We start from the raw sequence: 22,003 nt of genomic DNA, 5'->3' as shown, positions 1-22,003 counted from the left end.
AAATAAAGTTATTTGCCTCCCAGAAGTGTTGAGGGTGTTATGAGTGTTCTGAACTCATCGACTGCTCCACAAACAAGCAGATGGAAATTCAAACTCGCATCGTTTTCACCCCAACTTTCATGCGGCTAAGACCAAAGAAGCGTGAGGCGTTTAAGGAACTGTGAGGTTTTGATTAAGATGCATCTTTTTTTTATCTCAAACTTGAGAAAGTTGAAGCTTTCTGTTACATAGTGACGAGGGATTAGCATCAACTTTACCGATTCAGGATTTGAATCTTTGAATAGTTCTTCAATATGAATAGTTTGCTTCAAACCAGACAGGGTTGAAAATCAGCCAATCATCTAAATCATTCAGGAAAGAATGGAATATCTTGTCAGTTCGGAAGAGGGATAATTCCTTGGTTGACTTCAACTGTCATAGGGTCTTGTTCACGAGTGAGTGAAAAAATGAACACAGTGTTCTCAAAAATCATCATCTCTGTATCATCTGTTGTGGTAAGAAGAAAGAAAGAGCTGAGCTAAAAGACAAACTCTGATATAGTAGTCCATCTATGTTCTAATCTCATCTATGGCCACCAATTTTGAGAGCAAAAGAACAGTATCGTGGATACAAGCGGAGAAAATGAGTTTGATGGTCTGTACCCTCTCTGAGAGGTGGTGCTCGGTCACTCAGGAGAGACTCCATGTAGATCAGCCAGTAGAGGTGGTTCAGTCAATCTATCAGGTCTCTAGGACGCTTCTTTCCAGAGGTGTTCCAGACAACTGGGAGGAGGCCACAGGGCAGACCCAGGACACATTGGAAATGTATTTATGCTGTCCATCATTAGAGCTGATTTTATAGAAATATTTCTGACAGTTACCTAACATGTCTCTACATCATTTTATCTGACGATTTATTCTTAATACAGAGAAAATGTGTCTTTTTCTCCCATTAAATTGTTGTCTTTTCACCTCTGTCTCCACAAATGATGTAACCCTTGACATATTTACCCGAAAATATTGTTAAAAAAGTGGTATATTCTGCCTCTCGTGGCCCTGGAAGCTGAAACAGGACAGAACCCTGTGTTGGCCTTGAGGTGCCATTGTCAGGAGTGTAAAGATTTGGGATGAATTGAAAAGTAATGTTGGAGGGATAAGCAAAGGCTTGTGGGTCATTGAATATTGATCAGTGGATTCTGTATTTGTTTACCGCACCAATAATGGATAAGATATGTGGAGCCGGAGCACGAGTGAGAGCAGCCTCCTCTGGATGATGAGAGGAGTTGAATCCTCGCCCACATCTCAGCTGCTTGTCAAACCGTAAATGAAAGGAGGAAACCTAATTGGCTGCTTCTTGTCGGATTCCACAACATCTGGTTTGAATGTCAAAATGCATCTTTGCTGCTCGGATTCAAACACAGAATCCGAGTGTGTCCGGAGAGGACGTATGAAAGGTTGAGGCATCAATATTTGAACAAAGCCTCTCTCTCTCTGTCAAGTCCTTGCTGTTCTAAAGAGTTTGAAAGCACAACTGTTTTGCCTGTGTGACTCCAGCTGCAGAGAAATAACTAGTCAGTGTGGAGATCTCCAGCTCGGAGGAGCTCCTCACTTTGACTTTAGTCCCTGTCAGAACCGCCGAAGGGACGGAGAAGAGAAGACCCGGGCGAGGAGCACATTTGATCCTAAATAATGAAAAACAAACTGGCTGTTCCCAGACCCCCCAACATCAGATGTCCCTGTGTTTTAGCTCAGCACGACGTCAGAATCACAAGGCAATCATGGACGCCGTCATCAGCCAGAGGATTTGTTTAGAAACTTCTTTGGTGCAGCAACACTTTGATGCTTTTTGATGTGGAAATGCTTAAATAGAGTGTAATTATAGTGAACAACCTGTTGGTTAGACGGATGTGGGTTTGATTCCCAGCTCTTTAGGAAGAACACTGAACTTTTTCAAGGCCAACATTTTTTTTTTTTGTATTAAATATATATATATTTTTTATCAACAATCCTCAATAGATGAGAAAATCAATGGTTTAAGTAAAGCTTTTAAGTGTTTTCTTCCGCTCAGGTCCAGTTAATACAGTATACACTTACCGCTCCTGCAGCTCCTCGCGGGGAATCTCAAGGTGATCCTGGACAACTGACAGACTTCCTCTCTCGCCTGGGGCCTCCCATATGTTGAAGACCTCACGGACAAGATGAAAAAAACGATATAAATGTTATTTTCTTTGACGAGCAGACGATTTGCTCCAAGGCTCTCTGGCTCTTTGCGGGATCTTATATTATTATTATTATTATATTTTATTTACAGATATTAACCAAGCAATAATTCAGGTCTACAACCGGGTTTAGGTTGTTTATTAATCCTAGTGTAATCTCAGGGTCAAGGTGACCCAGAGGCCCGAAAGAAAAATGTGTTTGCGGTGGAATCTCTTGTGTTGTCTCTGGGTCAAGGTGAACGACCTCCCTGGCTTCCATAAATACATATGCAGTGGTGGAGGTCGTTCCTTGACCCAGAAACACAAAGGGTTGAAGAAAAAAACCAAACAAAAATCTATTTGGTACGAAGAATAATGAAAGTGACCTTAGAAAAAGTGTATAAAAATATAAAAAATATTTCCAAATATAACAGGAAGTCAGAGTGACACAACTACAATTTCTCAACGGCACATGTACGACTGTGAAGACTTTGAACATACAAAAATTCAAAGGTTTCTCAGATCATATCAGGTACTGAACTGATCTGTTATTCAGCTTCACCATTGATAAACGTAAACAAACGACTCCTGATGTGATGATGCAACATTCGTAAAAACACCCTCGTCCTCCGTTGACCTCTGAACACCTGCTGTTCCCGGACTCATCAGCGCATCATTCAAAGCCAGAGCCGAGTATGTATCTTCAAATTGCATCAAGAAGCGCAAGTGTTGCTCGCCGGCCGAGCAGCCGCTTGATGGGAGCAGATGCCCCCCCGCCGACTCTGACTTTCCTCACCGCCCACCCGTCATCTGCTCCGACCGTCTCCCTCCGCCCCCGCCGCCTCTCCCCGCCTCACCTCCGATCCTCAATCGTGGCGTCCATCTGTTGCGCGGAACCTCGCGCTCGGGCAGCAGACGACGGCGCCTCACGGTGGGCACGTGTAATGAACGCCGGGTCGTTGCATATTTACTCACACAGACGGCCGCGAGGCAACACTATATCGCCGCTAATAAAGTCTGCAGGAAAATACGTCCCCGCTCAGCAACTAACTTATTCCCCAAATCTGCTGCTGGAATAACAACATGAGGAAGTAATTAACAAATAACTATGCCACCGACTCTTAATTAACAAACTTGGAATTAATTATCCGCGGCTACGCTAAGCTGCTTCCTGCTTATTAATTCCTGATGCCGTATAGTTGGTTAAGGCAGTCGGCAAACTTTCCTTCTTTGCTCATTTGTTTCCTGGCTGTTAAAGGGGCCATGAAATGAAAGTGGCGTATGGAAGTTGGAGATTATGGCCTTGATCCATTGCCAGGTCATTGCGGACGCTGTTTGTCTAAGACTTAACCAGTCGACTCGGAGTGAAGGATCCAAATTGGGAGTGTAATCAAATTTCGCTGTCCCGGGGAAACTTCAGGTTTCTTGGTTTACTCTCTCAGAGAACTTACACAGAAGTAATCCCCAGTGCGAGGATTATGTTCCACACCCCTCTGTGAAAACTTAAAGTCCTCGGTACAGGATGACTTGTTTGTGAACGTAACGCAATATCGACCTTTTCTGTTTTAATTCATTTCAAATTGTAAAGACTCGCTTCTTAACTCAACAACACACAACTGTAAACTTCTTTTCCGACAGGGATCTTACTTTTTCCGACACCCCCTCAGTGAACTCAGTGCTGCAGCTGCGTCTGTTATTTATCAACACCATGCATGCATCACTGATCACTAAAATCATCAATAACTGATCATGTATTGTGCATTACTGCAAAATTGTAAACCTACGTACATATTGCTAAAATGTGACTTGCTCTTCTTCAGGTGCTTTACAACTTGGTTCTTTGACCCGTTGAGTATATGCTATTTGTACTTTGATTGATATTAATTTTTTTGTGAAAAATGTACATTTAAGACAAATAACTCACGTTATTTAACCAAACTAACCGGCGGTATAAGAAGTTTGGTCTAAAAGAGATTACAGTTGTTGATGTGAAGCACCAGAATAGTTAGCCCGACAGAAAAAAAGTACACAAAGGAAGTATTTTGTCGTGGAGTAAGAATAAAAATGTCATACTGGTGTTGCGAAGTCGTTCTACTTATATGGCTATCTGCGAAAAAAGTAGTTGAAATAAAAGCGAGTGTTTATGTTGTGCTAAACGATGCATTTTTTTTTTAAACCAACGTACGAATGCAGAACGTCTTGCAAACATCTGCGACATTAAATGTTTAGCGCCTGGAGCCGCCTGATTATTGGACGACACATTACGGCGTCGTTGTGTTTTATTAAAGCCGTATATTCTCCGTGAGCCCTGCGGTCGCGCTTCGCTGTTTCTCCTACACAAATTTACTTTCCTCAGATTAAGCACAAAGATTTCCTGCCACGGCAACGCCGGAGAAAGACGGCGGCTGTCGAGCGGCGACTTTACGCGGAGAAGGGCAGGGGCGCGAAGGTGCTGTTGGATGTGATGCAAGTCGTTTATGAGCTTATATAGTTCCCTCAGGGACATTCAGGCTCCGACTATTAGAAAGATGTTTAATAAGTCTCAACACACTTTTTAACCAAAATCTAGTGCTGCCAGTTCTACTTCCCCCATGAGATGACTGCTGAGAAACACTTTAGAAGAGCATTTTATTCTCCACAGACGCTTAGTGGTTACATTGTCTCATGTTTATTGAGTTTCTTACTCGTCTGTAGATAACAAATATTTTCTCTCCTTCCTCTCTAGATTCATAACTTTTGTTTATTTTGGATTTGTGTATACACAAATGACATGTATTTCAGTTTGTGTGTTTATGACACATGATCGGTCTTGTCTTCATCATTGTTGAGTTGTAATACAAACGTACAATTAACTAAGAAACAAAGTAAAAATACTGAATCGACAATAGTCCACTGTCTCTATAGACCATATGTGTCAAACTCAAGGCCCGCGGGCCAAATGTGGCCCGCCATGTGATTTTATGTGGCCCGCCTGCCTTACCTTATATATCTTATTTAGTGCACCACATGCAAGGCTGTGTGCAGCCATTTTTATTTAATTGTAAAATGCTACATCACACATGTTTTTAGCAGCTCACAATTGTTGGTTTTACAGTAGTTATGCCCCCTCTCAAGTAATAAATTCAAAGTCATTTAACATTAAGGAGTAGTTACATTTATTTTACATTAGCTTACATTTAGTTACATTTATAAGTTACATCTGGCCCTTTGAGGGGAGCCATTATGATGATGTGGCCCCTGGTGAAAACCAGTTTGACACCCCTGCTATAGACAAACAATAGTCCAATATATCATAACACAATATGAGTCAAAAATCTTACACATGAATAATAGTCGGATAATCCCACACAAAGTGTCCAAAAGGAATAAAAAAAACACTGAAAACAGGCAAAATACAAAAGTGAAAACTGGCCTACAGGAAGTTGGTAGAAATACTTGATCAGCTCCAGCCTTGTGCCATCAATCAAGGCCAAGGGGTGAAGACAGGAAGTGACAAACCAAAATCAAACGACATAAAAGGAAAAACACAACAATAATTGTATTCATTATTTTTATAATTAGTATATATATGTTTGCATCATAGACATTTTTATGAAATAAAATAATGAATGAATTGTACGTTCTTTAGAAATACATTTTCCTGTAGCTGGAGACAGAGGATGTTTCCAAGGACCATGATGTTTGCTGATGATGTAGAGATTTCAATGAGAGGGAAATAGTGTAGAGGGAGGAGAGAATTCATGTTGATGGGTTTTATGACACAGTGTCATCATTTTCAAAGGCCACTAGATGGCACTCTTTGTTCAATAATCTTTTTCTCTGGACCACAGATGTATGTACAAGAGCCCATCCTTGATCCATCACTGTGTCTCTATCCTCCAGTGAGAACGAAGCAGGTGTTTTCAAATGTTTCATTCAGACTCAGACGCTCTGACGCTCCAGGCTGCTGAACGTAGAGCGTGTGGGTGGAGGATCTCTGTAGCGTGTCACCGCTGACCGAGTGTTAGCAGACGGCGTCTGGATATGCTGGACAAACGTTAGCATGTGCAGATTGAAAGAGACAGCAGCGTCTGATGGAGAGATCACTCAGCCCTCGGCACTGATGTCTTGTTCCTGTCTCGGAGTGAGAGACGTGCCGGTGCCAGCTCAGATTCAGAACCACCTGTGAGGCTCTGTCGGGCGATGACCTCGAAATGGAAAACAAACAAAAAACCCTGACAGTTATAAGAATCTTTGAACCAGAACAGAATCGTAATGGTGTTGTGGTCACACATTATGATGGTTCACCTACTGGTCATATTTTTTTTATGTGACATTTTTTTCTTTTTTTTTTATCAATAATTTAAAGAAATGTGGTTGTTGCATCTTTCAATTTGAACTTTTTATTGTATGTATTTGATTTGGAAAAATATATAAAATATTTATTTTGAAGACATAATCTCAGCAAAAACCCCTTAGTGTCCCTCGAGTCCTGTGTTTCTTATATATTGTTTTTTTTCTTTCTCATTTTTTGACCATTATACCATTGACAATTTGATTGTTAACTCAATAAACATTTTTCACATAACCTTTTTCACATCATTTTGTACAACTTTAAACAAAACTTTCAATCATTTGTGATATTGATTTATTATATAATATCTATTGAGTTTATTTATTGTTATTTTGTTTTCATAAATCAACCTTCTTATTAGTTCAGTTCAGTTTTTTTATTTCCGTCTCAACACGGATTGTAACAGCCAGTCGGTTGTGTGTCCTTTGTTTGTCGATTGTGTGTTTGTACACATAAGTAAGCAGCAGTGTCACGCCGCGATGATCCAGACGACAGCTGATCTATTAGCAAACGTGCTTTTATATTTGTTTATTTAATCTGCCTGTTGGCTCAGTCGTGTCCTGCCACAACATTCATGTCCAAACAGGAAACATGTCGTCGCTCCGCACAGACAAAGCAAACTGGAGCAGCGAGAGCCGAGCGAGAGCGAGAGCAGGCCCGCGGCGCGCTGCAGAAATTAAAAGCATGCTTCTTTATCCAGGCTCACTTCCAGGACGGTTGAGAGCGAACCTGTCGCGTGGTGGGAAGCGAGCGGCGCCGTGATTTTCACCGCCAGGGAGTCTCTTTATCTTCTATCCTCAATCAGGAGACTTCCGGCGGGAGAGGTAGGAGGATGAGATTAGCTGAGAGTGAGAGGAGGAGGAGGAGGAGGAGAGAGGGTTCTCTAATCCTGATGGGGTTTTCACTGTGGAGGAGCAACACATGCGGCGTGTTTTCTGACGGCACCGCTGGCCTCAATAAACCTCCACGCTTAGAGGATGTAGGTAATGAGAGAGAGGGAGGAGGTCCTGGGACACACCCAGGCAGGGCAGGAGGGAGGAAAGAACGACGGCAAGATCTGACTTAAGGATAAGAAAACCTTGGAAACTTATTATTTAGAATTTTCTTTTTTTAATTATTTTGTCCCTTGACCTCAGTGAAATACAACGATACTGACAGTGATTGTGTCTCATCAGCACATTTAGACAACAGAGTAGTTTTTAACACCAAGTGCGTTCTTTCTCTCTAAAGGTGCTCGAGGTGAGAACCTGCAGCATGGGCAGCCCGGGACGTTGCCTCGCTTCCTGGAGGAGCCGGTGGACGCTTACATCATCAAGAGCAACCCGATCAAGCTGCGGTGTCGGGCCCGGCCCGCCCTGCAGATCTTCTTCAAGTGCAACGGAGAGTGGGTCCACCAGAGCCAGCACCTGTCCCAGGAGCACACGGACCTGGCAACAGGTAGAACTGCTGTCCCTCCTGACCCTGACGCACACACACACACACACACACACACGTAATCATACACACACATTTACTCACACACACACACATGTACTCACACACACACATGTACTCACACACACAGACACACACATGTACTCACACACACACATGTAGTCACACACACACACATACTCAGACACACACATGTACTCACACACACACACACACATGTACTCATACACAAACATGTACTCACACACACACATGTACTCACACACACAGACACACACATGTACTCACACACACACACACACATGTACTCATACACAAACATGTACTCACACACACATGTACTCACACACACACATGCACTCACACACATGTACTTACACCGACACATATATTAACACATACACGCACTCACACACATGTACTCACACACACACTCGTTTCACACACACACATGTACTCACACACATGTGCACACACACACGTTCTCACTTACACACATACTCACGTGATCCCACACATGTACTTGAACCCACGCATGTACTCACACACACAAATACTCACACACATGTACTCGCACCCACACATGTACTCACACAAACACACACGTTTTCACACACACACAGGTACTCACACAAACACACAAATGTTTTCACACACACACGTCCTCACATACACACATGTACTTACAAAAACACACACGTTTTCACACATACACATGTACTCACACACATAAAGACACAGACAGATATAATTCTTAAGTATAATATGTCATTATCTACACACAACAATGACATAAATCACATACAGTACATGCAACGTGAACAAAGGTCTACACATGTACATACACACATACATACAAAGAAAAATGTGTATTCTCTCTGATACCTGATACCTTAGAAATAAATGCACAAATGACCCAGATGAAGCATGACCACACACATGCATTTACTGCTGTATACAAAAGAAAAACGAAAACAAAATAAAAGACAAGAGTGTGCACAGACACACACTTCTTTTATGTACAAGAAAGCACACACCTTTAATAGACCGGAAAAGCACACACACACATTTCTTTTGAACTACAAACAGAAACAGGGACACGTACGAGCAAAAAACATTCCACTCACACCGAAAATAAGACACAAATCCGATTGTACATTTGAAGCTCTTTGTCACCATCTAGTGGTCGCTGTGTAAAACATGTTTGCTTGATGAAAGCACAAGTGTTGGCTCAGTAGGATGTTTCTCCTGATCAGGCCTCTTACAGGTTCAAAACAAAGTATTCTTTTTCCCTAACTTGATCAGAGATCCGTTAAATGAAGTAGTAGTGCCGCGGTTACATCACATTCTGTTTGCAGCCATTGCTTCTCTTGTTCTGTGTCACTTTATGAGCAAACACAAGGAAACAATGTAACTTCCCTCTCAGAGCCTTCGTCTGATGCAACTTTGAGAAACTCTGCTTTTTGTTTTCGTCTGTTTGTATTATCCACACAGCTGTTCCCTCTTAAGTAATTGGCTTTAAATGAAGTAGTCGATGAGCTTTTTGAAGAAGTTCTGTTTCTTGTGTTTACTCTTGAACCACCGCCTCTGTCAAAGTATTTCCTATAATTAGTTTCGGTCGGCGCTGCACATCAGATGACCACGGCCTAATTGGATTCGGACTCTGGGCTGACAGGAGAGAATGAGAGCCCGCCGTGGTTGCTATTAGTGTGACAGTGTTAATGTTTCACTCTCCTCATGGCGCTGCTGATCAATATCCCCCCTTAGAGTTGACAATGGACCTCCGGCTGGCTCCTTATCTCCCCTCATATAGGCAGGAGGGATGAGGCATCAAAACAGAGACCCTTGAGCAAGACAACAGGGTTTTAATGTCACTGATTGATTTCTATCATTAGAAGATGGATGAGCGAGAACCTCTTTAACATTGTTAACATTTTGATTTTCATCAACACAGATAAACACACATTTATGTCATATAAGTAAATCAAAGATCACCAAAAATGCACATTTGTAGGGATACATTTTGTTTCAACTCGTGAACACGGTGCCCCAGGTATTTTTCTACCGCGTCCTAATGGCTGTTCCTGGTTCGCCTCTAGAGAGGAGCGATTTAATTTCCTCTAGGGCTACATTATATACTGTTGTGAGGAGCTGTCAAGACAAATAGAGGGTAGAGAACCTGACAACCTAGTTAGAAAAAAAAAGAAAATCTCAAAATTCAACTTGGATTATATCATGACATTAGGGGTGTGTATTGACAAGAAACCACTTTATTGAAATTTAAACAAGAAAAATAACTTAAATTAAATTAAATATACAAAAAAAAAAAGTTTTTCCAGTGCTGCTGAATATGAATATGAGTATTTAAAAAATATATATATTGTGGTATATCTGTGTATGGATATTGTCTCGCACACCTACATCATATAACAAATGTAAATAAGCAACATTTCTTATTTTACTGTAAATTATTTAATTAACATACATTTTGTTTTGGAATATGATAAAATCCCTTTTTTTCAAATAATAAAACAATATATAAAAAAATATATGTTACATTTGTAATACATTATGAAACTAGAACTTCTCCAACTCAGGAAAGATCTCATTTCAACCTGGACAAATTACTCTCTTTCCATTGAGAACCATGGTCTTCGACTTTGAGGATCTTTTGTGAAGTGTACGAGAAAGAGTCTCACCTTGACAGAAACAACAGAACAACCTAAGAGGAAGTGGCTGCTAATGTTCTAGCGGAGTGCACAGACACCAGAAAAAGAAAAAGTTCATGAAAAAGATGAGATTCGCTGAAATCAAGGTGAACACATGGATCAATAAAACACAGGAGTGGAAGGCAATGGGAGTTTTTTAAAGTTCAACGTTGTGATCTCTCCTGCCAGACGCTTCATTTGACTCAACAAGAACCAAAATGTCAAGTTTTAGAAGCTGCTCGAAGGTCATGGGTTCGCCGGCAGTGTGGGCAGCAGCCGCGTCTCCTGAAAGCTCCAGCTCTGGCATTTGTCAGCGAGCGAATGATCTTTCAGTGGAGACACTTGAGCAGATATTACATGTCAGCTCATCTCCCATTAGCCTCCCTCTGTTTTTAATTCCTCTTCACGTCCCCAGACTACGGCGCTCCCAGTGAACTCCGCCTCAACCAAAAGGCGCTATTGAACCCGCGACTATATTTAACAACAGCAGGATTTGTCTGCGGAAAGAAGAGTTTTGATGAAACCAGTGTGAGCTCACCCGACGACGGCGTGTTGGCGGGTCCATCGCCGCCGGAGCCGGGATTAGCTGCTACTTCCTGTCAACTCCGAGCTCAATGCTTATTTGAACATGTGACCTCCAGTCTCATCTAATGATTTCATGCTTCTTCTCGCTTCTACTTCTTTCAAAACACCATCCAGTGGCTTTAAATGCTTTCTGGGATTTAGGCTGTAATTTTGTTTGGCTCTTGTTATTTCAAATTGAGCAGAAATGAAGCTTTAGTAGGAAAAAAAAGTGTTTTTGAGTCTGTCCTTGATTCAAATCCTCTCTTTTTCTTGTCGTACCGACACCTCTATTGTTCCCTTTCAGATCAGAGATGATGTGTTCTTGTGATGATGAGATTGTAGTTAATTCCATGAATGAGTCCGTATTAAACACCAATGATAACAATTGTAAATGTAACTTTAATTAAGTAATAAACTAAGTTTCTAGGTCAAGGACGATGTGTTCAAGTGCTGTCGGAATGGTACAAAACTAAAAGCACTAAAAAAAATAACAGTTTTATACGCATTTTTTTATACGCAACACCTTATTCGCCAAAATATAACACTAACTTTTCTGTGTTTATCGAATGTTACTATTAGTGTGACATCTACCTAGTTGTTTTTTGGTGAGTTCCGTAATTATACTTATATGGCGAAAAGCAAATGTTTTATATTCAATACATAATAAGAATTTGGGTGATTTTAAAAGTATGTTTATAAATTGTGTCATACAGAAATAACTGGTTCTTACTGGTGAGAGAGAAAATGCAACTTTAGCAGAGAAAAGTGTCTTAATTTGTCCGTTTACACGTCTGACTTTGATTCAAATCTACACCGTACATTATTAAGACTATGGCCCATGAGCAAGGGACTTAAATGGTGACTGAAGCAGACATTCCTCCTGGCATTGTCAGGTCACCAAGAGTAGAATATAACACATTCACTGAACTCTACTCACCTGGAAATGAACTTCTTATGTGAGAAGTTGCTGTTGGCGCTTTTGTTTAGCTGCTGTTCAACTTAATTTGCCTAAACACTTTCCTCACACTTCCTGCTAAATATCTCAAACGTTGCGAGTTTGTGTATTTATGGTCTCGTGCCGACGTCCGTCTCACACTAATGAATGCAACAAAAGCGTTCACTTTGTGTTGTGAATACTGATGTGTGGTTGTGAAGCCCCAGCTTTTAGTATTCACGCCGGAGTCGTGGTCTCCGGGCTCAGCTGGGGATTGGAGTGTTGCATGAAGAGTGTATTTCTCTAACATGGTTTCTGCCAAGATTGTGTACCGAGGCGGAGGTGGTGCGAAAATGAAGCGGCAGCCTGTGGAAGACTCTCGTGGCTGTCCATTCAGCTTCATCTGTGGGAGGCAGGCGAACATCTGTATCTGAGTGGAAGCTATTATAGTGTGACTCAGCTGCTACAACGGCCCCCGAGGTCCGGCGGGCAGCGGCTCTTAAAGCAGTAAGCTGTAAAATAAATGCAGACAGACCGAAAAACACACATCCTCTCATTGTTTGACCGGGGGGTCGCCGGGGGGCCGAGGAGCGAGTCGCCCTCCGTCTGAAGGGCCGGACGCCGGCGAGAGTTCATATATCTACGCGGCGCCACAGGTGACGCAACAGCCGAGAAGAAATGTGGAAACCAAAATAAGAAATTATCCCTTACAGTTGCTGGGAATAGCTTCTGCTTTCGCCGCGAGCACTGGAAACAGCAAGACACTCACAAACATACAGGCTGAATTGTAACCTGAATGCTGTGGCGGACATTTTTACACCGTGGTTTAGAAGAGGCTTGTTCAGATGATTCTACCTATTTAATAGCCATTTCTATGACGGTAAAGAGGAAGAAACTGAAACCACTGAAAAGATTCACTTAGCTTCTAAAAATACTTGATTGAATGAATTATGAAAATATCCTCAGAATGAGAGACTTTTTCCATTTATTTTTGGTCTGTGCCTTGTTTTCGTCACATTAGTCTCAAGGCCATAATAACATTTTATTTTTCCGCTACTTTATATTATAATATTATTAAATAATAACTTTCTCGAGGGACAAAACACAGAGAGACACAATGTAAATGTTGGTAATATGACGATAACCACAGCTGAGTGACTTCTGCAAAACTTGTGCCAGAACATTATTTTATATATATACTGTATATATATATATATATATACTATATTTAATATAAATGATGCCGATAAGTTGAGTTGAAACAGTCCTTGATGGAAACTAGATTAAAATGTTTTTACTTAAACAATTTCACTCAAACTGGACTGGACTGAAATCAATATGGATAAAAAGACTAAAAAGACTGAAAAGAATTAGCAAACTTTTATTGTTGCCAGTTTTAACACAACTTGATTTTTTCTTGTGGCTTTATATAATATGAAAAGGAAATAACACAAATGAAATAAAAAATATATTAAAATATTAAATCTATCATAAAAGCAGGCAACACTCTCTGGTCTTGATAGTGTCTTGGTCTCAACACTCTCTGGTCTTGATAGTGTCTTGATCTCAACACCATGTGGTCTTGATAGTGTCTTGGTCTCAACACCATCTGGTCTTGATAGTGTCTTGGTCTCAATACTCTCTGTTCTTGATAGTGTCTTGGTCCCAACATTCTCTGGTCTTGATAGTGTCTTGGTCTTAACACTCTCTGGTCTTGATGTGGTCTTGGTCTCAACACTCTCTGGTCTTGATAGTGTCTTGGTCTCAAAACTCTCTGGTCTTGATAGTGTCTTGGTCTCAACACTGTCTGGTCTTGATAGTGTCTTGGTCTCAACACCATCTAGTCGTGATGGTGTCTTGGTCTCAACACTCTCTGGTCTTGGTAGTGTCTTGATCTCAACACAATGTGCTCTTGATAGTATCTTGGTCTCAACACCATTTGGTCTTGATTGTGTCTTGGTCTCAATACTCTCTGTTCTTGATAGTGTCTTGGTCTCAACACAATGTAGTCTTGATAGTGTCTTGGTCTCAACACAATGTGGTCTTGATAGTGTCTTGGTCTCAACACAATGTGGTCTTGATAGTGTCTTGGTCTCAACACCATCTGGTCTTGATAGTGTCTTGGTCTCAATATTCTCTGGTCTTGATAGTGTCTTGATCTCAACACTCTCTGGTCTTGATAGTGTCTTGGTCTCAACACTCTCTGGTCTTGATAGTGTCTTGGTCTCAAAACTCTCTGGTCTTGATAGTGTCTTGGTCTCAACACTGTCTGGTCTTGATAGTGTCTTGGTCTCAACACCATCTAGTCGTGATGGTGTCTTGGTCTCAACACTCTCTGGTCTTGGTAGTGTCTTGATCTCAACACAATGTGCTCTTGATAGTGTCTTGGTCTCAACACCATTTGGTCTTGATTGTGTCTTGGTCTCAATACTCTCTGTTCTTGATAGTGTCTTGGTCTCAACACAATGTAGTCTTGATAGTGTCTTGGTCTCAACACAATGTCGTCTTGATAGTCTCTTGGTCTCAACACAATGTGGTCTTGATAGTGTCTTGGTCTCAACACCATCTGGTCTTGATAGTGTCTTGGTCTCAATATTCTCTGGTCTTGATAGTGTCTTGATCTCAACACTCTCTGGTCTTGATAGTGTCTTGGTCTCAACACTCTCTGGTCTTGATAGTGTCTTGATCTCAACACCATCTGGTCTTGGTCTCAGAAGAGGCAAACTAAAAGTTTAGTTTAGTAAAGAGAGATTCGTATGATTCTGATTCGAGTTCATTCCAGTCAAGACTGTACCAAAACTGTTATTTTAGTGAAGTAAGTTTCATTATCGGTGGAGAATTACTCCAGAAATTAAGGTTGAAGTGATACCACAGTCTTTTATTGTCTCTCTCTGCCTGATTGAATGTCACCAATTTCTACCTGGTATTATGCCAGCAGGGGTTTGCCTCACATCCTGCTGTTTTTTGTAGAAAATATGTTGGGAGTGAATATTCAGCATTTTAATATGCAATAATAATAATAATAATACAGTCACATAACAACACAGCAGCCAGATGTCTGGGTTCAGGGGAACTAGGACTTTAATGAATCTTGGTAAACTACAGAATCACTCGAATGAAGCCAAAATTGTTTTAACGGCTGCAATGAAATGACTCTGTCTTTATTTTTGCTCGGTGCCTAGCGGCGTTAACTTAGCAGTCGTTAAAGGAATATGAAGAAAACAGATCATCAACTTTAATAACGCCGGCTGGAGAATCGGTTTAGGTGACATTTTCTCACTGATTGTCGGGTTTAATGAAGAAACGTGTGCAGTTTAATGGAAAGAAAACAATTCCGGCTATGCTGTTAACTTTTGAGAGCAATTTGACTGTTGATAATGTCATTTAGTAAATGTTTTAATAAATCATTCTCACATGAGAGCATGCAGATGAGAGCACCATTATTGTGTTTTTTAGGATTTATATTGTCAGCTTTTGTTGTGTTCTCCTTTAGAACGAAACCACCTACTGATGTAGTGTTGCTGAGTTTCAATTTGGAAACTACTGAGATATACCAGTTAGAACAGGGCTTGGGTCCAGCACTTTGTAAATGATAAAACAGGAATAGGCCTCAGTACATATTTGAAGGATAGATAACAAAGAACTGACACAAAAATAATCTGTCTTGGATAGACTACTGATATTATTGAAACAATGGATGGATGGATGGATGGATTGATGGATGGATTAATGCATGAATGGACAAATGGTTGGATGTATGCATGGATGGATTGATGCATTGGTGGATAGATGCACTGATGGATGGCTGGATGGATGGATGCATTGATGGTTGAATGGATGGATGGTCAACACGTGTAACTGTCCGAGCATCATCTGATCATGGATGGAAGTTGGAATCTCACAACAAAAAGTTTTATAACCTTCTATTCAAAGTCCTGAAGAAAGATGTTACGGTAAAGGAATCAACGAATCACTTCAATTTTTTTCCATCTAATTCTCAAGCAAGACACCCCTCAGACAGTGAAGAACCAGAGCGTGTTCCTTCCGCTGCTGAGTCTGGAAACCTAGAGAATGAGTGATAATGTGCGGCAAAGAATAATAGTTTTATCCTTAAGATTCAAATTTCCAGTAATCATTGTGAAGGGACTTTGATTCAAAGCGAACAATGGTTCACTTCACAAGTTAGCCAGACGTTCGAAACTTGTCAGACAATGAAGACTCTGATTAGAGATTACAACAAAGCTGGAAAGGATAAAGTTTTATATCTTCTCCATCCATCATTCAGGGTTCTTCAGCATATTAATCAAAAGTCTGTTTGAGAGTCGGCTAAAGATGTTCGGCTTAAGATAAGAATGAATTTTCAGCCCCTATGTTAGTTATTTCTTGGAGAAGTTTGTGATTAAAATCATTTAAAAGGAAAGGATTGAGGCAGAATGTCAAGCTGCCGTTGTTTTAGGAGACTTGGCCTGGACATTTTTAGTCAGTTGATGTTTTTTTTGTAATTGTTCTGAGTCATGAGGTGACTGTTCAGAAGAAAATTCTTCTTTTTATTATGTCTTTTAATGGTTTAAGTTTTTTGTAATTTAACTGATAACTGGAGTTCTTTCATCATTTCTATGAACATTATTATCGAACCTAAATATTCATTAGACTCACTAAAATCTATTTCCTTTCTGTGAACTGCCACAGGGTTGTTTATGTTTTTATGTGTAGTTGTTATAAAGGCCATACGTTTTATGCGTTTTATGTTTCATTGGATTGAAAATCATTAAGTTATAGTGTGTTTTCTCATTTCGTTATAAAATTCCTACGCCCTTGAATGCATCATTGAATATAGCGATCGGTGCAGGAAAGGTTGAGGCGTATCATTCAAACAGTCCTCCTCGTCCAAATAGACACACTCAAAAAACATCCAAATCTATCCATACTGCTCGTCTGTTATGTCGCTCTTATAATAAATCCTCCGGAAAAAAAAAAACAAGCTTTGTCCGAGCAGAAGCTAAAAGGCAAAACAAAAACACTGCGGGCAAATATCACATAAGCCTCTAAGGTAGACAACAGACACTAGGACCGATAATTACAAGAGGAACATCACAGACAAGCACTATGTAGTTGTTTGGATGTTTTTGTGCGTCTTTCTAGATGAAGAAAATTGATCCCTATTCACAAACGTCAAATGGATACACATTTCTTTATGTATATCAAAAAAAGAACTATGAGCAAAGTTTCATTTTGCGCAAACTATGACTTTAAGAACACTCCAAAGAAGATCGTAGCTCTTAAGAGCTTTTTAACAATCTGTGGAAACCTGGTCAATGTGAAGAGAAAAGATTTCTTCATTGATCTCTCAAGGGCAGTTCCAATACAGTCAAGAGCTGCGTGTTTTCCTTAAATGTATTTTTTTTCCTGTTAAATCGTGTAACCAGGGTTAGTTTCTTTTAAACCGAGGAGAAATATGTTCTTGTAAACACAAATTCAACTACAGTGTCAAGCAGAAATGCAGCTATTTACAGCCAAATTTTCAAAAAGTTGCAAACATCACACAAAGAAATGCCTGGATCCTCTGACCTCTTCGTTTTCATACTTTTTGTCTTTGAAACGCTGCTAGAGATGGAGATGAGTGATAGAAAGGTTCATGGAGGACGGAGTGAAAGAAGAGCGGAGGAAGGTGAAACAGGGGGGATATCTGTGCCGATAGACCTGGTGGAAAGAAAAAAGATATCCTGATGGAGAGATAACCGAACGAGGGGATCAGGGGGAGTGAGGACATTGGAGGCTGAAAATGGATCCTTGACTCGAGAAGGAGAAGATAACAGCTCCAGCATTCGAAGATGAAGAGATAGTGGACGAGGGGATGTGTGCCAGAGTAGGGAGGACAGGGGAGGTTTGAATATCTCTTCCTGCTGACGTTCTGTCAGAAAGAATCTCAACTGTTGTGTATTTTGATCCGAAAAGGCCGAATGACCGGCGAGCAGTCGGAGCAACGAGTTTCTTTCTTTCTTTCTTGGCAGAGGTAGCTCGGTCACTTGATGACAGTTTGGTGGACTATCGCCCTCTAGAGGTCCTCAAGTCGATTGAAAATTATTAAATCAGCTGTTCGCAAAGTTACAATCCATTAATGTGTTGGAATATATGACCGTAATTTATATAACGCAACAGAATATTCTGTAAGAAAATATACTTACAAGCATTCAAAATAAGTTTAATCTTTGTTTTTTTCCCATAGTTCAAAGGTAGTATCCCAGCATACCAAAACAGTCAAATTCTGCTTTTATAACCTCTAACAACTTTTACCATAATTTTGCCTTGTTCTTTACGCTGCCGTCTCCAACTACTCACCATCGATGAATTGACGCCAAGATTTCTGAGTCTCAAATTCTTTCTTGAACAGCCATATTGATCAGTTTCAACTTAAATTTGAATAATATTTTTTTCACATCAACTCATACTATTTATTTCTTCTTTTTCATTGGATTCAATATTTTGGTGCATTAATGCCACCTGTTGTTCCAGCAAATCGTCATCAAATTTATACAAAATTATAGCCACATTGTTTTATAAACCGCAGGGTTCAAAGCATGTGAAAAAGGACAAAGAAGGTCTGGAAAAGCGCTATACAAATATAAATTACTTATTACTTACTTACAATAAGTTTCTTGGTCATATATCTTTGATAATGATCCTGGCCTGAGTGAATCTTAACATATTTTACATTATTTACAGGAGAAAATAGAATTCTGAGTCTTTATTATACTACAATATATAGATTTTGAAGTTTTTACTGCCTTATTAATCTGCAAAAATTTCCCTAATTTTGAGAGTCACATGTGGAAGCAACATTAAAACAAATAAATGGGTCAAAAATTGAACTTATTGTTGTCGATAATGTACCCTGTTTTAAAAAACAATGTTTAGAAAAACAAAATAGAGAGCAGTTCAACTATTGAGTGTCTGTTGAGTCAAAAACACTCACTTGTGAGGAGTGATAAGAATGAAGTGGCCCGCTGAGTAAAACTACTTGTGCATGCATCGAAGCCTATTCAACTTTTTTTTTTTTAAATAAACAAACCAGGCAACCGAGGGAGCAACACAAATGAGAGCTCGCAGCATTTTAATGGCTGAATTAGCATGATTTTTTCATGCACGGTGTCCCGTTTGGTTCAGGGATTAAGTATGACACACACACAGCTGGGACCAGACCGAAGATGTTGCTGTGAGCGTGTTCCGCTTGTCTAGAAGCGTTTGTCTGCGTCAGGCCCTCAGCCAACCCTCGCGGTGCCCACACTCTGAGCCACGTGCCACCATGTCACATCACACAAACATTCCCCCCAAAGCCAGGTCCGCATCAGACGCCCGGTGCCGGGAACGTTCCACCTTCAGCTGGCAGCCCGTGTCGCGACACACAGCTGCACAAGTGTGAGCAACAATCTCGCCACCGCTGCCATCTTGGACCTGGTAAAGTTCAGTCGACTTGGATCCGCCGCCGTCTGCTGCTCCAAGACGAGAACTCCTCAGGGTGCGACCGCAACTTGTTCCTGCACAGACATTTAGTCGCTGCAGACGTGTTACCTCACGACTCCGAAACTATTTGAGGTCAACAGAAGTTTAGCTCACATTCTGCACCGAACTGTTAAATATTAACAGTGAACTTTCAAAGAGCCGATTTCATGTTTAACCCAAGACTGCCCTGTTAACTCCTGCTGCCTAAGTCATGTCTCTATTTCACATTACAAAACTGGCTCCTCCAGGATTTGAACAATAATGACATGAACTCTTGTTTCGCCTGCTGAACATCTTGTTCGAGATTCAATCTCTACGTTAAACCCGTCCAACATATCGCCCCCTCCTGTCACAATACATGTATTTTTCACGAAGGAGACTCACAATGGATAAGCGTGTGGCACAAAGGGCCCACATCGGCTTCAGCCTTCAGATTTAAACTCACAAGTTTCTGCCATCCAGTGTTTATACTCTTTAGGTACTGACTAACAATAGTCCCCTTCTTTTCCTTTCACCGCTGAAAATCTCAATATAGATAATGATTATAAAGATAGCTTTACAAGTTTTGTTCTAATTTCATTTTAATGTTTAAATATAGCTCTGTCAAGACTGAGATGTGTCTATTTTTTTTTTCAGATACCACTGCCATTTTGAATGGCTGAAAAAGTCAAAAGTCTCTACATTGATTTTTTTTTTTTCTGTAATATTATTTTTGGGCTTCATGAGGGTACATGAGCGGTATTTTTTAGTTTTTTAACTCATATCCCTCTTTATTTTTTTAATTTGATATTATTTTGAGGTGCATACATTTGCATTTAAAAGGCATCGCTTGTTAAAATAATGTTTTTTAAATTTAATTGCGAAATTGAGAGATTAAAAGAGGAAAATTGATTCTGAATAAAATGAGAACAAAATATATTTATATATATAATATCGACAGCTGGACCTTTGGTTATCCCTCATCAACATTCCAGACTTTGCCAAGTTCTGACTTGATTTTCTTGCCTTTTCCACGTTGCCGATTTTTGGATCACTTTGAATTAAAAATTATATTATTTGGGTTAAAAAGAATGGTCCCTTTGATCTCTTTCTCGACTCAACCATGCGGTTGCCCTCCTTTGTTCTTCTCGCCTTCAGCGGGAGCATGATGGCTCTCCATCACACAAAATAAGCGGCGGCATCTCATGTGGGCGATATATTTGTGCTTAAACACAGCGCCTGTGAAGACTGAAGCTGAATTTCTGTTCACAATACGAGACGCAGGCATCACTCCACGTTTCCTGCCTTTTTGATGCGAGAGCAGTCCGGCGGCGTGCCAGGGAGAGAGAGGAAGTGGAGCAGTGGCCGAGGCACCCGTCAGTGACTCACTTACTCCGCTTTCAGCTGAAAACGTTGCATCATGACTTTATTCGTTGGCTGCATATTTTCCTGCTGCTTAATAAAGATGAAGGAGGGTTTTTTTCTGAGAATTAAAAAGGCCACACGAACTCCATCTCCCCCCGCCCCGGGCTATTGTGGTGGAAACATAATAACAAAAAACATGTCAGGAATGATGAAGTTTTTGCAGGTTTTAATTAAATGAGACGTGGAGTCACATTATTTTAACTGTGGCAAACATGAATTTTAATTTACAGGCTGTCAATATGCTACACAACTTTCTTACCGCTCTCTTAAAAAGTGTCACTTCTGCAACTTTAGTTTACAAATATGATAAGTACTGAAATCATAGTCCTAAAAGTTATAATGATTATGACGCAATTAATTAGTAATTAAAGAAGAAAATGCAAAAGTGTTTGTTGATTTTTGTTAATGTTTGTTTACTTTTATAAATCCATATATAATCCAAACTTATTGAGGTCAAAAGTTTGATGATATATCCAACTTAGATATGAAAAAGTATTAGCTGCGGCGGTGCTGGCCCTGTATTTACTTTCTATTGGATCAATACCAAAATCTGCTCACAGCCAGAAGGTTGCAGAGATCCTAAAAGACCAGAGAGCATCAGCTTCAACCCAGACAGTTAGGTCAGGTATGTTAAGCCAAATCAAACTTTCAGCCGACTTCGTCAAAGAGGTGCAAGAAGTTTTCCACTGCCCGGAGGGTTTTAATATAAAACTGCTGTCATACTTTTCTCGTCCTGGTAAATATTATATTGAGATAAGAGCATCATCAATACACCTCATATCATATCAGGTCAAGAATGTATATTGGGGCAAGAAATACTTAGACCCTGTCACACGTAGTTACATTTTTCTCTCTTTGTTTCGAAATAAATTGTTCTTGGAAGTTGCAAGATGAAGAAGTAATGGGGCGAAGCACTTGAGTCCTCCCAGAGGTCTAAGGAAATCATTTAT

At 40.3% G+C, this 22,003-nt stretch overlaps 1 protein-coding gene across 1 annotated transcript in view; it reads left to right on the top strand.

The window, feature by feature from the left end:
• Window positions 1-22,003, top strand: part of unc5da (unc-5 netrin receptor Da) — a 226,380-nt gene that overhangs the window by 135,738 nt on the left and 68,639 nt on the right. Inside the window, exon 3 of the mRNA XM_087791958.1 lies at window positions 7,740-7,946. Within this exon, the coding sequence (XP_087648084.1) occupies window positions 7,740-7,946 (207 nt within the window). The remainder of the gene's footprint in view (window positions 1-7,739; window positions 7,947-22,003) is intronic.

The sequence above is a fragment of the Callionymus lyra genome, chromosome 5, assembly GCF_982586985.1.
Source record: "Callionymus lyra chromosome 5, fCalLyr1.hap1.1, whole genome shotgun sequence".
Lineage (NCBI taxonomy): Eukaryota > Metazoa > Chordata > Actinopteri > Syngnathiformes > Callionymidae > Callionymus > Callionymus lyra.
The sequence above is the reverse complement of the archived record's forward strand: the minus strand, read 5'-3'. Positions and strand labels throughout refer to the sequence as shown.